The 22,049-nt window shown below is 33.5% G+C and overlaps 1 protein-coding gene across 4 annotated transcripts in view; it reads left to right on the top strand.

The window, feature by feature from the left end:
• HNF4G (hepatocyte nuclear factor 4 gamma) overlaps positions 1 to 21,847 on the top strand; it is a 155,105-nt gene extending 133,258 nt beyond the window's left edge. For 3 of the 4 annotated variants that reach the window (XM_054499480.2, XM_063668916.1, XM_054499481.2), the window contains 8 exons: positions 3,091 to 3,185; positions 6,424 to 6,530; positions 8,061 to 8,216; positions 10,993 to 11,080; positions 13,521 to 13,673; positions 13,804 to 14,040; positions 15,334 to 15,456; positions 18,964 to 21,847. In XM_054499480.2, the coding sequence (XP_054355455.1) occupies positions 3,091 to 3,185; positions 6,424 to 6,530; positions 8,061 to 8,216; positions 10,993 to 11,080; positions 13,521 to 13,673; positions 13,804 to 14,040; positions 15,334 to 15,456; positions 18,964 to 19,085 (1,081 nt within the window). In that variant the 3' untranslated portion in view covers positions 19,086 to 21,847. Of the gene's footprint in view, positions 1 to 3,090; positions 3,186 to 6,423; positions 6,531 to 8,060; positions 8,217 to 10,992; positions 11,081 to 13,520; positions 13,674 to 13,803; positions 14,041 to 14,283; positions 14,734 to 15,333; positions 15,457 to 18,963 lie in introns of those variants that run through there. The other variant, XM_063668917.1, reaches the window with a different exon arrangement.
• Positions 21,848 to 22,049: the final 202 nt, after the last annotated feature.

The following is a 22,049-nucleotide window of genomic DNA, read 5'->3' on the forward strand; positions in this document are numbered from 1 at the left end:
TGAGTGAAATTTAATTTTCAGTCCTAAAATTTAGAATGTATTTCTCATGCCATATTTTTTGTCATTAAATTTAAATATTTTGTCAGAAGCTTATTTAGCTATATTATACTTGTCACGCATTTCCAGTAGGCTGTTTTTTGGGTTTATTTTTAGGTTAATACCTAGTTAACATCATAACATGATTTAAGTATACATATTGCATCTTGATTCATCTGTATGACTGTCCTTGAATGCATATTACATTTAGATTGAATATAGGCTATTAACAAAAATGGTTAAATTTAACAGAAAAATAACTATGTTGGTTCTGTCAATAAAAGGCACGTGTAGAATTATGTTCTTTTAAGAACAGATTGGACATTTGGGAAGAGGTTAACTTTCTCAAAGTCTTGCCACGTGATTTCCTAGGGTGCAATACAAGTTAATATATAACTCCTCAAATATCTATCTAGTTCTCTGGTAATTATTTAGTAATTTTTCCAAGATGGTTTGAAGCAGGTTAAGAGAAATATAAATTTCACACTTTAAAAACTTTCTGGGTAAACAAAAAAAAGTGTATTTAGATGAGTTTTGCTTTTATTTACATTAAAACTCTAAAGGTAAAAGGTAGATCAATGTCCTTCATTCCTTCATCAAAAGTAGTTTTGTATGAATGCTTCTAAACTAAAACAAATACAGAATAACCTGTAAACCATACCTTCTGGAGTCAGGTGCTCTGTTAAAATTGAAATACATGTGTGTGTGTGTGTGTGTGTGTGTGTGTGTGTGTGTGTAAAATGATGATCCAAACAACTAAATCCTACAACTTGTGAGAATCAGAGAATCACAAAGGCTATCAGGACTTCTGTCCTTTCTGTATGGGAAGAGTGGAAAATGGATGCTCTCAGAGCAGGTTTTAGAGGTTTAAAAAATATTCTAACAACAGATACAGTTTAACTCCTGCACCTTCCTATTAAGAATGCTACTGCCAACCTAGCTTTCTTTACATATTTTAGTATTCAGCAAATGTTATGATTTTTTCATTTGGAAAATGGTTAGTATATTGATGCAAGTTTAAGGGCATGGAGACTTTTTGAAGCTCAAGTTGTGTAGGTCTGAAATGTATCTATTTCCTTAGATTACAAAGTTCCATTTCTACTGTAACTGCTCCATCAAACTGAGGTTGGGATTTCCTTCAAAAGCACTTTTAATTGCTGTTTCAATACTTTTCATGTTATGTTTTTCACATTACGTACAATTTGTATGCATACTCTACTAGATTATAATTTCCTTGAGTGGAGGAAACAAGTAGCATTAGTCTGTTTAATCCCTACACCAGGATCTTGTATGTTGTAGGTGCTTAATAATATGTTTATTCAATTTTTGTTATTAATTTAATGTTAATTGAATACATTCGCCTTGTGTTTTTTGTCAATCTGGTCCTCTCTCCTGAGTCTCATCAGCCATTTGTTCCCAAATGGGCAATGCCTTGTTCCTCACTCTGAAAGCACATTTCTCTTCTAGCTCAATTTGTTGATGATAGGCTTTGCTTCTCATTCAATTTTAAGTGGACACCGATAGTTTTTAGAAGAAATACATTTTATAGGTCACAAAATATATACCTTTATTCTTATCATTAATCATCGACTACAAATAAACAGGTACATATCAATATGTATGGAAAATTTTGTGCCAGAATTTGGAAGAAATGTTAGTGTTTACTGTATGCTTAATATTTGCCCCCAACTATTTGAAGTGCATTCACACAACAACCTTTTGGGCAAGTCCTTCTCTTTATTTTAAAATTGTAAATTAATGTTACTTAACATCCCCAAGTTCTGCTGAGAGTCAATGGTGGAATCAAGCTTAGATTTAATTTCAGAGACTGTACTCTTTTTTATTTGTTTGTTTGTTTGTTTGGTTAAGCATACAAGTCCGTTTTTTAGTGTATCCACAGAGTGGTGCAACGATCACTACAGTCAAATTTGACCATTTTCATCACCTTATAAAGAAATCTTTAGTAGTTACTCCCCCATTTCCTCCCAACTCCCTCCCCAACAATATGAGGCAACTATGAATCTATTTTCTGTTTCTACAGATTTGCCTTTTCAGGACATTTTGTATAAACAAAATCATACGATATGTGATCTCTTGTGACTTACTTCTTTTGTTTAGAATAGAATAGGCTGCCAAGGTTTATCCATGTTGTAGCGTTTATCAGTACTTCATTCCTATTTACTGACAAATAATAATATTCCACTGTGCAGTCATGACTCATTTTGTTTTTCTATTATCAGTTGATAGGCATTTGGATATTCTCCACTTTTGGGCTATGATGAATAATGCTGCCGTGTACATTTATGAAGAAGTTTTTATGTGTACATCTGTTTCATTTCTCTGCATACAGACCTAGCATGGCATTGCTGGGTTATACTATAACTTTATGTTTAGCTTTTAAGACAGTGCCAAACTTCCTTCCAAAGCAGCTGCACCATTTAACATTTTAACCAGCAGTGTATGAGGTCTCCAATTTTTCCACATCCTCACCAACACTTGTTTTTTCTTTATTTCATTTACATGTGTGTGAAGTCTTACCCCATGATGCCAACTGTACTCTCAATGTTGTCCTCAATGACCTCTTAATAGATAATTTGCCATTTAGGGTAAACTTCAGTGGGTTGTGGGGTACACTTAAAATTAATAGAAGAATATTTGAAAAGAGAAAAGCATGAAAATACAGGGCCATGAAGTTCTGATAATAGCCTCCTTCATACTGAAATCATTTAGCAATAAGCAACAAAAACTTGAATGCCAAAGATATTCAAAACTAGGTTTGGCTTTCATGACTCATGAAAGAAGTGGTTATGCACAGCAGCCAAAATGAAGATAGTCATTCAGTTTTATTTTACTATAAAGACTAAGTGAGAGGTGAGGCTCATGTTTCCATGCACATGCTGATTGTAGGACTGGAAAGGTCATAGCTGATTGTTCCTATACCTTCTTTTTATCGAACCAAATGTGACAATACATATTTAAAATCCATTTGTCTGTTTATTTGCTTTTTTTGTAAATTGTAGTTTTCTGCAAACTAATATATCTTTGACGTTATAGGTTCAGTCGGCAATGTGTTGTTGACAAGGACAAAAGGAATCAATGTAGATATTGTCGATTAAGAAAGTGTTTTAGAGCGGGAATGAAAAAAGAAGGTAATAATAATGATGATGATAATTAACATTATTGATGAAACGTGATAAACATACACACACATTCTCATTGATCAGTATAACCTTTTTACATGAGTTCTAATTTTCCTTAATATAATAAGGAGGAATCTATGATTCCTCAAGTTAAAAACTTTAGCCCAAGGACATCCAGTTATTAAGTGGTATAGCCAGTATTTATCTGGTGACTATCTGATTATGGATATCATTCTCTCCACCACTACATTGTCCAAGGCAACAAAATTATTGACTAAATAGTATACCAATACTCTGTTAGTGGGTTGAAATTACAGATTTCTTTTTTTTTTTTTTTTTCGAGATGGAGTCTCGCTCTGTCAACCAGGCTGGAGTGCAGAGTGTCATGATCCTGGCTCACTGCAACCTACCAGGTTCAAGTGATTCTCCTGCCTCAGCCTCCCCAGTAGCTGGGACTACAGGTGTGCGTCACCACGCCTGGCTAATTTTTGTATTTTTAGTAGAACCAGAGTTTCACCATGTTAGCCAGGCTGGTCTTGAACTCCTGACCTCAAGTGTTCCACCCCCCTCAGCCTCCCAAAGTGCTGGGATTACAGGCTTGAACCACCACGCCTGACACAAATGTATTTTTTGTTGTTGTTCTCAATAACAAGTGAATATCTTTTTTCTTTTGATGAACATTAACTGAACATCTACTTTTCATGCATTCATTTATTTACTAAATACTTATTGAACACTGCAATTTTCCAAACACTGTTTTAGGTGCTGAAGCTTCAATAGTGAACATAGCAGACAAAATAATCTTCCTTTTCAGGAAGCTTGTATTATATCGAGGGACCGAGACAAGAGACTAGATGTGCTATTTTAGTGTGTACTAATTTCATCTTGAATATATTAAGTAATTTGATTATATTCTCCTACACTTTAAATATGGTTAATTTAGAAACAAATGTATTAAACACATTGTAAACATTTGACAGTGTGTAACAGCTACAAAATTTTCTACTTGTCAGTTTTGCTGTTTGGTCATGCCTATCATATACGAAGAGATGTTTTTCACAACTATTTCACAGATGAAATCACTATACTAAAGAAGTGTAAAATATATCAAGCCCATCTTTAACATAGTTAGATTTTTCTTTGCCATTCAATATTTTAAGGATACAGAAATACCATTAGTTTTACTCAGGTTGGTAGTGTTGAAGACAACAAAAAATAAAGTTCACAAAATTAAAGGAGAAGCACTTTCTCATTTAAAAAGTGATTTATTTCTAATTTCATAGGAAGCTCTATTTGGCAGTTTACGAGATTAACTACATACTTGGTCAATTGCCTTCCTCCATTTTTACTTGAGCTCCATGTTTATCCCCACAAAAGTGTAAACAAATAACAATCCTACGTTTCCTTTATGAGTTTTACAATTTGTGAAATACAATTATATTTTAAAGTAGGTAAATTTTACCTTTTGTTCATAAAAGAATGTGTTATTTTCTTAAATAGATTGGAAAGTAATTTTGAGTTTTAAAGTTGATATATTTCTCTTTTTTACACTAACAGCATAGTAGCAAGATTAATTAGATGGAAACAAATAGAAACATAGTTTTATGTCAAAAATGATAACACTGAGATTATAAATGTTTACAATATCTTTTAGCATTTTTCTAAGAATAATCATGTAAGTGAAATTCATAAAAGCATAGCTAACATCTTAATTTTTTATCTCTGCATATGCATTTCCAAATGAGTCAGTTTAGGTTAAAAATCAATAACAATTTCTGTAAAACAAAAAGAGCAAGCTACCAGTAAGTATGATTTTAAAATAAAATATTACTGATTCACTCCAACTTACAGACAACTCACTCTTTCTTAAAGGCAAAAAGTCCTGTAATTCCTCCTTCAACTTAATGAAGTGGATATTTAATAGTAAGTTTTAGGTCTCTAGAAATTGGTGGATTTCTTTAACAAAAGCATACTTGCAGAAAAAAAATGATATTTTAATGCCTTATTGTTCCAGCAGAACAAATTACAGCCTTAACCAAAATAATTTAGGGGCTACATTCCTTGTTTCCCTTCTCTTTGGTTAATGAAAGATAATTTTATCTCCAAATTTTTGAAATTCAACTTTGATATCTGACTGATTTTATTCTCTCTCTCTCTCTCTTTTTTTTTTTAATTTTATTTTGAGATGGAGTCTCACTCTGTCACTCAGGCTGGTATGCAGTGGTGCGATCTCATCTCACTGCGACCTCCGCCTCTTGGGTTCAGGCGATTCTCCTGCCTCAGCCTCCCAAGTAGCTGGGACTACAAGCGTGTGCCACCACGCCTGGCTAATTTTTGTATTTTTAGTAGAGATGAGGTTTCACCATGTTGGCCAGGTTGGTCTCGAACTTTTGACCTCGGCCTCGCAAAGTGCTGGGATTACAGACTTGAACCACACTTGGCCTGATTTTATTCTCTCTATGGTAAAAATGTGAGTTAATATTTTCCCTGTCACTCTTCCTTATATTTAAAAATGCAGTTTTCAGTAAGGGATTTGGGGAATTACATTACTCTTTTTTTTTTTTTTTTTTTTTTTAATCCTGAAGTAAAGACGCAGATCTAGCTTTCTCTTAGAAACCTGTATAATATATAGGATTTCTTCATCTTTCCAAAATGCTGATATTCAAACCTCAATTTTCTCAGGAGAGACTGCTCCATGGTACAACTTTTGCTTTATTAATGTTGGTAAACTGTCTCATGGACAGTGTTTTATAAGAGATCATAATATTGTAATCCTAAAATCATCGTAACTAAGTTTACTTTCCATTTTTGCTAGTGTTTTATAGAGAAAAGAAAATGGAAGTTTCAAAATCTGTGACTCATATTTTCTGATAGTGAATACACGCTTATCTTTGACCTGGTCAATCTTATAGGCAATGCTCTTCCTCTAGTTATCTTATAGTTTTATTAACTTTGAGAGAATAGAAAACCACCCTATTAAAAATACAGCGTGGCGGAACTGGCTGACCCAACACTTTCTAACACGCATGCTGTCATGAAGTCTCAAACAGCAATGTTTTATGAGCTCTAGTGACAAGCCTGTCTATTGCTATTTTTGAAAGTAGTGGAGAATGAAAATATCTTTCTTCCAAGGTCTTTTAGAAAGACCTTTTCTCACTTTTTTTACTTAAAAAGAACTCCTCAAAATCTATATTCTAACATACACTAAAGAGAAGTGCTCAATAAATACTGTGTTTTTCCCCCCTAGCTGTACAAAATGAACGCGATAGAATAAGCACCAGAAGAAGCACATTTGATGGCAGCAACATCCCCTCCATTAACACACTGGCACAAGCTGAAGTTCGGTCTCGCCAGGTACCTGTGGCACGGCAGCATCAAACCTTATTTAATAAAATCAAATGTCCATTTAGGCATCATGCTAAAATAATCTAAGTTTTTTCAAAGGTGCTCATTACTAAAATAAGTTACATCTACACACATTTAAGAGTTTTACTTTGAAAGTTTGAGTGGGACTGCTGACTTAATTTTGACTATTCTTGAACAAGACTAGTTTTAAATGGAAAAATAAAATGAATTTCAGTCTAAGATTTTTTTAGAAAAAGTTTGCTTATAAGTTTGCTTAAAAATAATGAATAGCACAAAGCTCTGTAGGCAGTATTTTACTTTATTGATTGAATCTGTACAACCAGCTACCACAACTTTTGGGGAGTTTGGTTGAGATTTGTTATCAGAGCTTCTTTCCTTGAAAATGACTTCTGGATTATTGGGACCTGCTTTGGAAACAGACATTTAAATGAAGAGTCAGAATTCAGAAAACACAGAAGAAAGAAAACTTTATTATTTTAAATTTCTCAAATAACAGTTCTACAGTTAAAAAAATAAGTCATTAGTTATATACATAAAAATAAATTATTTAGTGTCATATAAAGAAATCCTTAAATCAAACTTATTTTAGCATTGCCCTTATTAGAAATGTTAATATTATTTTTCTATTATAAAGCAGATTATAAAATTGCCAAGTAGTTAATCAGGTCCTATAATGAGTCAGTGCAACTACTTTCATTTCTGATAACACAAGGGTAATATGATGAGGTTAACATCACCGTTATCATTATTACTTGAAGATTGCTTGATGGGCAATAAAGCTTTTAGAGAATGACCTAAAGGGGAGCTATGAGAAAATACTCAAATACAGATAAAGATACACTCACACGCATGTTCAAAAATAAGTTTATAAAAACTTTTAGACTGTGTTTTCTTTCAGCAGAAAAGCTTTATTACTTATATTTTTATATAGTCTAAAATTACAAATTTACAAATCTTACAAATTTATTATATGTTAAGCTCTTCAACATTGCTGAGTCACACATTGGTTTCTTAATTTAATTTTGATGGGCTTCCTTTTAATGCAGCAAGACAAATAGTTCTTGCTTTTTGTCTCCCCAACTGGGTAAACTTTATGAAAACATTTTCTTCATAAACTTCCGCAAATTAAAGAAAATATCACCTTTAATTAAAAATAAAATCAAAGAGCATATTACATATGGATGCTATCTATATAGCCATTTTGAATTGTGAAATTCCTCAAAAGTTGGGGTAAAACTTAGTGTACAGATTTGACCACTAACATAAGATACTGCTCCCAGAGGATGGTGCTACATACATGAAATGTTTCTAAATTAACTTGTAAACTGGTAGGTATTTTATTTTTCAATTTAAATCAGTATTTTATTTTTCAATTTAAAATGTTTAGTATTTGCCAAGATACTGTAACAACAATATTGCCTACTTCTATGGCCTTTACTTATCATAGTCAAAAGAAAAAAGGGGAATGTTGGCCATCTATTATCTTAAATGATAATGTAATGTTTTTCTTAATACTAGATCTCAGTCTCAAGCCCTGGGTCAAGCACTGACATAAACATTAAGAAAATTGCAAGTATTGGTGATGTCTGTGAATCTATGAAACAGCAGCTCTTAGTCTTGGTGGAATGGGCTAAATATATTCCTGCCTTCTGTGAATTACCATTGGATGATCAGGTATACATTTAAAACTTTATAAATGCTTTAAAAATGCTTCTTGAACTTTGCTAAGTTTATGTTCTTTCCATTTTATTTGTAATGCATATGCTATATTACTGTATTTGACAAAAGATAAATTATGAGAAAGGATTGGGTTTTCTTACCCATTCACCTTGTTCTATCAAGAGGCACAACTGTTTGACTTCTATTTCAGGGGTGTAGCAAATTTATGGATTGGACAAGAACTGAACAAAACACTCCTCTGCCCTTTTGGAATTTTGAAGGGGTCATGTGAGGTAGAAAGGCAGATAGCATGTAACTATCATTGTGAGACAAAGTATTAGAAGAATGAATGTCTGTGAAGCAAATGGTGGATGTTGTGTATTGGCGTTTACTGAAGCTGCTATATAAAACTCCTCAGAAATACCAGGTCACTCCTAGACAGAAACCACACAGGTTGTGGTGTTGTCTTGGTGGGTAGTTCATGCAATTAACATAAAGTTTTACCTTTCATGCTGTCAATTTTATTCTAGAATTTATTGTATAAAAGTAACATGTCTGGCAAAAAGAAAAAAGAGTCTGTAGAAGCATGATCAGAAATTTATAGAGAAATAAAATTTACAGAACAAAAGATAGAGTGATCTTTTACTAATACTTATATTTTCATATTTTGTCATATGTCCATTAGGATATTTTAATAAATACTTAGGAACGTGAATTTCCTAATTGTATTATAAAGATAAGTATTTTGGTTTCAGATTCATTTTGAACCATTCTTACTAAGTAGGGTACAATTTTTGTAGATGAAAATAATTTGAAAAATTCCTCTCACTTTAATTTAACCATGGTAAGTGTTATAACCAGTGTATATTTATTTTTAAGAGAGCATTTCACCTGGTGACAGGAAAAAAAAATACAGTGAGATCTGAAATAATTCTTAAAATGCTCTGTAACTGCCTTCCTGGTATGAGTCATGAATATTGACATATCATAAAGATAGCATGGCTCAGAAGGTTATGCCAGTGAATAATGCTAAATTGCTAAAACCTACCAGTCTCACCCCAAGCAATATAAGTAGGGTTACGTTATTTATCAGTTTTATATTTTTATTATCATTCTTCTTTAGAAGTTGCTGACTTATATATTCAGTGATTTAAAAATTGAGAAATTAAAATCCAGTAACCAGTGAAAAACAGTTTTAATTTGCCAACTGATTCTTTAATATTAACAGTATAACATTTATTAATTAGCCACAAATTAGTAAATGTCTGTTATGAATAAGGCATGGGAAATCAGCTTTCAGTTGCACTATAAATTACATCGTTTCATTTAATTCTCTCAGGAGCTCGGTGACAGGTGTTATTATCTCCATTTTACAGTTTCTAAAACTGAACCCTAGATCAGTAAAATTCATTCAATAAATTCATCAAATGAATATTTATTAAGAGATTACTGTTCAGTTTTAGGAATCGTGGGTATTTAGCAGTAAAAATACAGATTTCTTCACTATTTTCATAAATGTACACTCTATTTGAGAGAGGTGGATAACTTAAAGAATGCAAAAATTATGAGAAAGTTCATTCCAAGTGGAGATAAGCTCTATAAAATGCTATACAATGGAATAGGATGAGTTGTCGGAGAATGGGGATAAAATGAGAAGAGATACTTTAAACTGAGGACCAGAGAAGTTATTGCCTGAGACCCTGAAAGACAAGGGGCCAAGTGCAGGAGAATCTGAGAAGAAAGCACTCCAGATACAGGAACAGCATGTCCAAGGTTCTGAGTCAGGCAGGAACAATGTGAACAAGGGGTGTTGCAAGATGAAGTCAGAGACATGAGGGCTGGGAGGCAAAGCACTGACCTCTCTCACGCCTCCCATCACCTGTGAGGCCATGTTTGACGAGTTTGGATTTTAGTCTAGGGACAATAAGAAACCATTAAAAGAGTTTTCAGCCTGGACTGGGGTGGTAGCAATGGAGATGAAAAGAAGTGGATCACTTTGGCTTGTATTTTGAGAAGCAGCACTAGAATTTACTGCAGAGTTAGAGAGGACTCAAAATAGTCTCTTGTCTTGATGTGGACAAGCACTTTGGATTACGGTGTCATTTACTAGATGAAGATAAAGGAGAAGCGTTACATTGGTGGGTGTTAAATTTGTAATGCTTCCTATACTTCCTAGTGGTGATGCCCAGCAGGTAATTGAGTGTATGAATGAAGCTCAGTTGAGAGCTTACTGAGAAGAGTAATCTAGAAAGTGGCAGAACCCAGACCTCCCATCTTTTCTTTACAAGAAGTCTTTGCTTTGCTTTTGTTTATTTAGTTTATGACATGCAGGAGATTATGTTTTATATATGTTTTATCATTTAGTACTCATGACCACATGATGAGTTTTTTTATCTCTACTCCCATTTTATAGATGAAAACAAATGAGTAAGTTCAAACATACTGGTTAACTTACACAAGGTTAAACAGGTAGTAAGTGGCCATGCTGGGATTTGAACTCTGGTCTGATTCTGTTTCCCTTGCAAACAGTTAACTTGTCTGCTTTTTTTTTTTCTGCTGCCATGGTATTGACTTGCTAGATAGTTTTAAAGTTTTTGAAAAGTAAATTCTATTGACATGCTATGATAGAAAACTGGAAGGCTTAATGATGGCATGTATCTATGAATACCATAGTTTGTTAAACAAACAAAAAGTCCCAGGCTTAAAGAACACTGTAAGTTAACAAGACTCATGTCATCTTTTAATCATTATATATTATAATTAATTGTTAAACTTAGAATTTTTCATTAAGGTGGCACTGTTGAGAGCTCACGCAGGGGAGCACTTACTGCTTGGAGCTACAAAGAGATCCATGATGTATAAAGATATTTTGCTTTTGGGTAAGTTTTTTTTTTAATTTAAGAAGAAATTATGCATATTTTATTCTTGCAATATTATACAGGGTCTGTTCTGTATGTACCAAGTATTTACAGACACTGTCAAATGGTGCTGTCACTTCACAGGTTTAATTTAATTTGTGTCCTCACTTGGCCTTATTTTTCCTTGCCTTGACTGTATGTAAGTTCAGAGTCCGTGAGATGATCAGGGAGCATTAAGATTTAAAAATAAAAAAGAGGTGTTGCTCAATAAACATAATATTGAGGTATGTTTAAATTATATCAGAATGAATAATTAGTGAATTATATGGCTGCCTTATGGAGTCTCAATGTGTTTTCATATTTCCTCAGAGTCTGCTTTTTATTTTACGCACTTTAAAAAAACATGTTTACGTCCTATGATCTTATTGCCCATGATAGCCCACGATATGCTACAAAATGATCAAGTAAAAAAGTATTAATGGTAATGACTGAACAATTTCGATAGACAGGAATGCTAGAAGAGGCTAAAGAAGGATAATAGGTGTGGGGTGGTGGGGTAGAGAAGACATAAAGAAAAAACGTTTGTCTTCATTAATTGCTCCAATCCCACTACCTTACTTAACTTAAACAGTTAGGTTTTGAGGGTTGAGATCCTTCTGACACTTACTAGCTCTACCTCTCTCTGACGTGTGAAAATATGACTAGATTATTTTATTTTTGTGCTAGATGTTTTAGCCCCAAATAGAAATAAATTGAAGACAATATAACAATATCTAATATTATTGCACGTTTACTATGTAAATGCACTGGTCTAAGTACATTACATGTATATGTATATATATTCTCTCATTTAATCCTTGAAATGGCCCTAAGGGATTAGTACTATTATTTTCAGCCCATTTTGCAGGTGAAGAAATGGAGGCAGAGAAAGTTTACCAAAGGTCACAAAGCTAGAAAAGAATATAGCCAAGATTCTAAACCACATAATGTGATTGTGGAGACTATGCCCTGAAATGCTATTAAATACCTCTCTTGAATTTCTAGTAAACATCTAGAATGCTGTTCTTGTTATAGACTTAAATGCAGTATACCTAGAAAACAAAATGCCTACTGTATACATTCTAGTTCTAAATTGATTTACCCAGAATAGTTAGGTAAGCTAACCTTTCATAAAGAAAGAGTGAAACTCAAAAAAAAGTAACTATGTGAGGTGAAATGTATGTTAATTAGTTTTACTATGGTCATTATTTCACAATGTAGATATAAATTAAAACATTACATTGGGCCAGGCGTGGTGGCTCATGCCTGTAATCCCAGCACTTTGGGAGACAGAGGCAGGAGGATCACTTAAGGTCAGGAGTTCGAGACCAGCCTGGCCAACATGGTGAAACCTCGTCTCTACTAAAAATACAAAAAATTAACTGGGCGTGGTGGCGGGAGCCTGTAATCTCAGCTACTCTGGAAGCTGAGACACGAGAATCACTTGAACCTGAGCAGCAGAGGTTGCAGCAAGCTGAGATCGTGCCACTGCACTCCAGCCTGGGAGATAAAGAGAGACTCCATCTAAAAACAAACAAACAAACAAAAAATCACATTGTACACCTTAAATATATACAATTCTGTTTGCTTGTCATACCTCCATAAAGCTGGAGAAAAAAGAAAGGTGAGGCTACCATTGAACATGCTGTTACCCTGAGGATTGTCTTTGCCTGCAGTGAAACAATTTAGAATATTTGTCTTTTTATAAAACCAGAAAATAACAATTTAGCTGTTATTTTTGGAAGCTATAAAAATTGTCATCATATTATAGCCAGAGAATTTCTAAGTCAGAAAGATCTTTAGGGAATAGGTGGTCCAGCTCACTACCCAATCTCTGAACTCCCTTAAAGTCAGCCTTATAAAGTGGTTATCCCACCTCTATTTAAAGAAGTCCTGGAAGAGAAAACATACTATCAGAGGCAACTCATTAGAATTCACATGCTAATTTTAAAAAAAAATCAACCTCCTTTACTTAGGTGTGTTAAAACTGTTTCAATAGTGTATGCCTAGAATGCCTAGAGTATCAAAGTGCTGTTTTTAATCCGCTGTAAACAAGAAAGATTCTTTAGGGTTTGTATTATAGTCATTAGTGAATAAAACTCTAATAGATGACTGACAGAGAAAAACTAATCATTATATTTAGATTTTGTCAAATATTAGCATGTTATTAGTCTGCACTTTTGTGTTATCACCAGTGACTGATCCCGTTAAAATGCATGTGATCACATTATCAATGTTCTTGGTCCTTCAAGCATGCTTAAGTTTTTCTAGCATAACTAACACCACCACTGAGAGAGGAAGTACATCACTATTCCTTCAAGGGTAGACTATTTTAAACACAGGTTAGTTAAATTTTAAACAGTGTTGACAATTTGGGGAGACACTTGGTTATTTTTGTTTTGTTTTGTTTTCTCTCTCATAGGAAACAACTATGTTATTCACCGCAACAGCTGTGAAGTTGAGATTAGCCGTGTGGCCAATCGTGTTCTAGATGAGCTGGTTAGACCATTTCAAGAAATCCAGATTGATGACAATGAGTATGCTTGTTTAAAGGCAATTGTATTTTTTGATCCAGGTTGGTTTTCAAAATTCCACTAGAGAATTAATATAATAAAAATTGAACTACTTTTCAATATTAGAATATTTGTTGTCTCACACTCTAATTAGGTTAAATCTGTACACTGCCTCTCTTATTCCTTTGTCAGATGCAAAAGGGCTAAGTGATCCAGTAAAAATTAAGAACATGAGGTTCCAAGTGCAGATTGGTTTGGAGGACTACATCAATGATCGGCAGTATGACTCCCGGGGGAGGTTTGGAGAGTTGCTTCTGCTCCTGCCCACACTGCAGAGCATCACGTGGCAAATGATTGAGCAAATACAGTTCGTTAAACTTTTTGGGATGGTTAAAATTGACAACCTACTTCAGGAAATGCTACTAGGTGGTGAGTACATTGAATAATTTCTACTTTATTGATTAGAATCACACAAAATATAAGTTTGACCTATTGATTTTTTTGTCCATATTTAATTCATCTATTGAAGTTGCTGTGATGCTCCTGAATTTTTTTCCTTCTGCTATGACATAATGAACTCAAGTTTTTACATTTAGAAAATTTGCAAGACCCATCAGAGAGACAAAAATACTTAAACAGATTCAAACCCCCATTCTTTTCTTTTTTTCTTAGACAGAGTCTCGCTCAGTCACCAGGCTGGAGCACAGTGGTGTAATCTCGGCTCACTGCAACCTCCGACTCCCTAGTTCAAGTGATTCTCCTGCTTCAGCCTCCGGAGTAGCTGGGACTACAGTCACATGCCACCAAGCCTGGCTAATTTTTGTATTTTTAGTAGAGACGGGGTTTCACCTTGTTGATTAGGATGGTCTCGATCTCCTGACCTTGTGATCGCCCAGCCTCGGCCCCCCAAAGTGCTGGGAATACAGGCGTGAGCCACTGTGCCCAGCCTCAAACCCCCATTCTTATTATCCTCCACTACCTCTACTCCACAGTCCCTCTGACTTAAATTTTCAGATCCTTCCAAACATGGCAAAGAGAAACAAATTTCCTGGTTTTATGACCTCTTTAAATATATCATGGTTTTTCATGCCCTGATTCATTTAAAACCTCAAGGATACTGGAATTGCAATACAACCTAATACATATATATATATATAATATCTTAAAAATGAACATTGTGCTCCTGAAATAATTAATTGACACAAAATAGTAGAAAGGGAAAATGATATTTCATTGTTGCAATAAATGTCAGGAATAAGTTAAGAAATCATTTATTTTGCATTCCAATCTAGATTAAATTTCCTTGTAAAATCATCATATTTAATTTTAGTTTTCTGGTGCATAATTTGTTCCTAATGATCTCTTTCTGAAATGAAAGTTGTTCATGCTATTACGGTGATCCCAAATACTATAAACTTGAGGTAAGTGATTCTTGGAATTGCCTTAACAACAGGCAGCGAACCTAATGATTCCAGGAAACGGCACACAAGGTCCATTATTAATACACAGCATAATATGATGCAACATTAATCTAGCCAATGTACAGTGAAAGCTGACATTGTTCTTAATATGCCAGTGGTTCTGTCCATTTATTTTTGAATTCCCAAAAAGCACTTGGCAAAAATAGCAATATTTAAGCTGTCAATCAAAACATTTGTTTCAAGGTAAACTTGCTGTTCCTGATTAAATATCACTAACACAGCATCTTTTTATCTTTTGTAGGGGCTTCCAATGATGGCAGTCATCTCCATCATCCAGTGCATCCACATTTGTCTCAAGATCCATTAACTGGACAAACTATACTTTTAGGTCCCATGTCAACACTGGTTCATGCAGACCAGATCTGTAAGTATATAGGCTACTTTTCAACCATGGTATTTCTTAATTACCCAAGAAAAAGTGGAATTGTGGGAAAGAATCTATTAGTAACCAGAAATGGCAAAAACTTGGTGTAATTTCCCATCTGGGACTCAGCAGTAGAAGATTGTTATTCAGCTTATCACTTACTCTCCCTAGACATAAGTTTGCTTCCTAAAATGAAAATATAAGAAAAATCTTTCTACTTCATAGGTCTGGGGAGCACAAAAGAGTATACAAGTAGTCCTTGCTTTGCATGGTAGTGTGAGACCATAAAAACGACAATGCAAGCTGAAACCATGCAAGGGAATCTTAATAATCAATGGGAAAATTATTTCCTGCTTGGGACCTTCAAAAATGTTTGTCAAAACATTAAGAACTCTCTTAATGTTTGTAGAGACTAAATAAATATAATCTTTATACTTATTTTGTAGAATTCAATATAAAACATTTCAGTTGATACACTGTAATTAAAACATTGGGAATATTGACAATCGAAGTGTTTTATTTCTTTATAAAAAAAATTGTGAAACGCAGTTTGACCAGTTCTTGTCACCTTCTGAAACTTACATTAGGAAGTGAGGATCTTTTCTACGCCCTGATGAGTTTTACTCGTTGGGAAGTTTGGATCAGCTTTCAACATTTTATCCCTTGCATTCTCAATGTCCTGGCATGTTTCTGAGAATTCATTTAATGTGAAATTTTCTTGCTGGTTTCACTTATTTTGGGATACCTTCTCCCCTTTTGACACATCCAGCTTTCTCATTTATGTGGACACATTTTCCTTCGCTAGGTTCCTGGCTGCATATTTAGAGACTTAAACAACAGCAGCGGCAACATTCCCGTGGTCAGCTACTTCTTCTGTGACTGCATTTATGTTCTATTTGTATGTCACTTCCAGCATTATCACTTTTTATTCCTTTCTGCACTTTCACTGTTGTTGGTCAATTCTAATTCAATTATTCAATTTTGTAAAATGTGATGTGAATTTACCACTAGGAAACAAGGAGGCAACACAGCCACTGTATGCAGTTTGTTTTCCATGCCTGAACTGAATAGAAGGTGCTCAATGACCAATCATGGACAGACTAAAAGTTCTGACATGATCAGTCACTGATCATAAAGCACATCTGTTATTTAGGTAGCTGTTTGCAGACTGAAGAGTTGGCAGTGGAGTCTGTATTTATGAAATTACTCACTCTTAATTGTGAGTTACCGTGGTAACTGAAACTTGAACCATGTTGTTGCCAGACTGGTGGTGTTTAACTAAGCCTTGGTAACCAGAATTCATTCACATCAGAATTGTGCAGTGAGGGCTGCTTATGAAAACTCCTTGGAACGCAAATGACCATATAAATACTATGGAGATTGTTAGTAGCTAAGTTAATCTATTATTGTAGGCTTCATGCTAATTCTATTTTTTCTAAGCTACTCTGGTGATACAAATCTCTAATTATTTGATTAAATATCTAGATTAACTGCTCAATTGCTTCTGAATTTACTCTAATTAATTCCAGATTTACCTTTGATCTATTGCCTCTGAACACTAAACCTACTACTCACTGAGATGACTTGAGTTATTGTGATGTAACTATTATGCATACACTTATTGCCTACTGAATTTACAATAGTCTTTAATAGCTAGCTACAACATTGTTTTTTTTTTTTTTTTTTTCCAAATGTTGTATGCAATGCAACAACAATTTACCAGTACCACCTGACTTCTAGGCATTGGTAGGGAACGTAGAGGCCATGGGAGTGCATGCTATCGTGCCATCTTTTAGATACAAGCACAGGTAGATCTTTGTGTAAATAGTATTTGAAACCAAAATTATTTGAGTATATGAGAGAGAGAAAGAAATGAAATTGTTAGGAAAAAATATAAATTATAGAAAAATATGGCACAATCTTGGATTTCCAATGTACTTGAAAGACATTACTTGGAACCATCCTTGCAGAATAGATCTTACCATTTTCATTTAATAGATAATCAAGAGCAGAAAGAGAGGGGCAAGCCTAATACCAAACTAGAGAGTTTATGGAGTTGTGTCTCTTAAAGATCAATTATTCATAAACTCACAAAACAAAACACATTAACAACACAATAAACATTGTAGGAATCAACTGACAAGAGAGTTGGACAGTTCTGCTGGTGGTTGAATACTTTTTAAAGGCTAGTATTCTAGTATTTTAAAAACATATTTGCTGACTCTAGTCTTTTAAAAATCACATTGTTACATTCATTTTTATTCTTGTTCTTTCTACATACTATTTGTGGGATTTGTTTGTAAAAGAAAACTTGGCTTTACTATGCTCATTTGAAATAATTTATATTTTATGCAAAGCAGGATATTAAACATAACCAAAATTTAAGTTCATGCATATTTTCTTGGTCTTTTTGAGAAGGCTACTGCAGTCTTAGATCTAGTCTAAATAGCCAGAAATAATTGTAAAAGCAGATTTTGACATTGATTTGTCATTTAAACTTCACTTAAAAATTTTGCTTCTAAGTAATTGCTAATCCATACTTAACAATAATATGAAGCTAATGTATTAATGAACACCAGGTAAAAGGAGAATGTTCTTGTTTTGTACATAATGTTTTAAAACTGTTGAGACATAAGCTATAAAGTTTACAAAGCCTCAGTCTGATCATCAAACATTTTCTGTTAGTTTTGTTTACTATGTGGAATAATACAATAATAATAAGCCTGAGTACTAAAATATTTCAAGTTTCTAAAAATTACAGAATAACTCCTGGATTATTTTATAATATGGCTAGATTTTACAATAGAAAGAACTACTATTCTAGACAATGAAGTTTTGAAACTGTAACTTTTTACATTCAATTCAATTTTTTATATTCAGTTACTTTCTATTCAATTACTCAGGCTTGCTCTTTGCATCAAAGGGGATAGGACAGGCAAGCTCGATTGTAATAGGATAATTTTGAAGCAAAAAAAAAGCCAGTATTTTTCAGATGCTTTTGACTACAACTTAGATTTCAGAACATTTATAAAGTATCTTAACCTTAATTTTTTAAGTCATCTAATATGTCTGAATTAGTGGAATCCAAACCAAATATATTTTTATTTTATGTGAATTTTGATTGTAAAAAATATAAACATTGCTTTCTAATATTTGAGAAAACTGTCCTTCTGTTAATTCTTTTCATTGCCTTTTTTCCTGCTAGGTTTATTAGAGAATCAAATGCTTATAAATTCTATTAGGAAAGGCAGAAAACACCTTAAAGTAACTATGAAAAAAATTTTTAACATGACCTCTTTCTATTTAATGTTATTTGGGAAGTAAGGTGAGAGTACTCTCTAACAGTATGTCATGGACCAATAATGCATTCTACAAATCACTATTCTGTGTAGGATCTTCTAAAAACATTTCCAAATTACGCTAATGTGTATTGGTGTTATGTAGGGTTTAATGGGGTGGGGAAGACTGACTGCCACCATCAGACTCAATTCTCTGATTCTTTTTCAGCAACTCCTGAAACCCCACTCCCTTCCCCACCACAAGGCTCTGGGCAAGAACAGTACAAAATAGCTGCAAACCAAGCATCAGTCATTTCACACCAGCATCTCTCCAAACAAAAGCAATTGTGAAAATGTGTTTACTTCAGAACGGCACTATATAAATGTGAAAAGTTGTTGATCTTGAAATATCTCAGGATAGCACTTTTGGCAAACTCTTAGCCAAGGCTTCTTCATGGTGCTGTTATAAAATGGTGTCCTATTTTCTTGTTCATACGTTCATTCTGTTTGTTATTGCTACTATGTAAAACTTTCACATTCAACCAATGTATATCTGAGTTTGAAGATGTTTATATAGGGTATTTTTTTCCAGCTGCCCCTGCATTGTGCCTGAACCAATTGAATCTTATGTGTGAGTTTCATTTGTTTTATTAATGTTAATTTAAATCTGTAAATAATTGCTTTATTGTGATGTGATGCAGAACGAAGTGTTCGTTTTTGCCTGAAAATAGTAGACCAGAAATCTCGGTTTAATATAAAATGAGCTAAGTTTTTAAAAATAAATTACAAACTTGCAGATTAGAAAAATAAAGCAGTTGCTGTAGAATAGGCTGTATCTTTTTCAGGAAGAATCTCTTATGGACAGTCTGTGGTAAAGAAGCAACTCTTTGCTTTAGAGTTAAATATTCCTATCTTAAGTTTAGAAAAATACAAAAAACTATTCCAAGGATGACTGGATACTTTTTGAAATCTGACTTTATTTGAAGATGTATGTTAAGCAAAAACATGTTGGTTTTATCAGTTAGGATACAGGGTGAAATGTAACAAAGAAACCCCTAAAACAGTGACTAAATCAAGAGAGGAATCCATTTCTCTCTCCTGAAACAATTTAGAAAATAGTTATCCATTGACAAGAAATTAGCACATGCCCACAGCTGGCTCCCACAGTAGCCAGTAGAATTATCTATAGGTGGAAAGTCTGTTTCAGCCAAAGCCATGCCACTCAGAGAACTGATTCTGAGGACAAGTTAGCCATCTACCACCCATGTCCCTTATTTGGTCCTCATAATAACACTTTAGGAGAGATATCATTATCGCTGTTTTATAAATAAGGGAAACTTTAGCTTGAGGGTTTAAGGAACATAACCAAAGTTCACAAACATAACGAGTGAGAGAACCACATTCAAGCCCGGGTCTAGTTGACTTTAGTGAATCTTTGGTGTGGAATGAAAAATGTGAACTTCTTACTCATAGTGTGGTTTTTAAACATATGCAGTTGAGTGATGATTGGATACTATTCATCATGTTGCCTATAATATATATTTACCGATAAGCAGTGAGTGTAAAATTGTTGCGGCTTGAATAAGAAACCACTTTTGTAGTTTTAACAAGACTTTCTCTTAAAAACATTGGATAAAATAAAAGATTCACCAGATAGATTTTGATGAAAACAAAAACAAAGTAAAATGACTGGCTTAGCAGATTCTTTGAAATGTAGCAGCCCAGGGATGTACCAAATGTCGAATTCTAGACTGAGGAGTACAGTTCATTGGAGCCTTAAACTCTCTGATATCACTTAAAGCTGGAATTTATTTTAAAGCAAATGAAGCATGGGCCACCTCATGATGCAGTGGCTCCTCTCTGGTTGAGGAGAGGGAAAATTGGAAAAACTGGTTGAGTAATTATCAATAATATTTTTTTAAAAAAGAGGGTCCCAAACTGTAAAAGATTGAAATAATCTTTCTCAGGATTTTTTAAATGTCTAAGATTATGATGTCATATCTCCCACTTACCTTATAAGTAAAAAGGTTATAGTAATATTAAGTAACTTATTAGCTCTTAAAGTAAAATTGAACTCTTAAAGTAGAAAAATGATTATTAAAAGCTACCTATGATTTAATAGATTTAATAAAATTCCTTCAAGACCTGGTACCCTTGTGAAACTGTAAAATATATCATATGGGGGGAGTTTTTTAACTCTTATTTTTTGAAAATTTACTGTAGCTTCTATTTCGTGAATAAGAATGTTTTGATTTTTATCATACAAATAACTTTTGTAGATTTTTGTTTACTTTTGGGGGGGTTCCCTTAGAAGACATCAAAAAAAAAATACTGCCTTGGTCTGTGCAGGCTGCTGTAACGAAATACTATGAACTTGGCAGCTTATAAACAACAGAAATTTATTTCTCACTGTTCTCAATGGTGGGAAGTCCAAGATTAAGGGATCAACAAATTAGGGCTCTGGATCATACATGGCATTTTCTAGCTGTGTCCTTATACATAAAAGGAACAAGGTAGCTCTCTCGGGTCTCTTTAATAAAGGTACTAATTCTCATGACTGAATCACCCTCCAAAGGCCCCACCTCCTAATACCATCACTCTGGGGACTAGGTGTCAGCATGTGAATTTTGGAAAACACAAAAATTCAGAACATAGCAAATACCTTTGAAGTATAAAAGATAAAATTCATTTTTAGTGAACCCTGTAATTTATTCATGTATATTTACTAAATAGCTGTATCTTTGAAATTATTAGTAATGATTCTGCTTCAATAACTATGGTCAGGGAATTTATAATATTTTATTTTTATATACTGAACTGCCAAAGATGCTGGAAAAAAGGAACTGAGGTTTTCAGCATATTTTCAAAATATTGATAAGGGAAGTTATTACTTTTATATAGTATTCAACTTTTTTCAGGTAATAGAAATGAATAATTTATTGTGAAATAATTCATTTTATAAATGTAAAATTATTTTTATAAATTTTATTGTTGGAAATCAAAAATTAGTAGATTTTTTACAATGTTAAATTATAGTGAGATTAAAGTATTACTAAACTGTGATGCTATGTTTGTTTCACTAAACTTTCTAAATAAAAACTGAGAAAAAAAAATCACTGAAACCAGGTGCTTCGTTAGTGTTCAAAAATGATTTCATATTTTTACAGATACTGATAATATATTTTATATAGTCATTTGTATTAGTCCATTTTCACACTACTATAAAGAACTATCTGAGACTGGGTAATTTGTAAAGAAAGGAGGTTTAATTGACTCACAGTTTTGCATAGCTAGGGAGGCTTCAGGAAACTTATA

This window comes from Pongo pygmaeus, chromosome 7, assembly GCF_028885625.2.
Source record: "Pongo pygmaeus isolate AG05252 chromosome 7, NHGRI_mPonPyg2-v2.0_pri, whole genome shotgun sequence".
Taxonomy (NCBI): domain Eukaryota; kingdom Metazoa; phylum Chordata; class Mammalia; order Primates; family Hominidae; genus Pongo; species Pongo pygmaeus.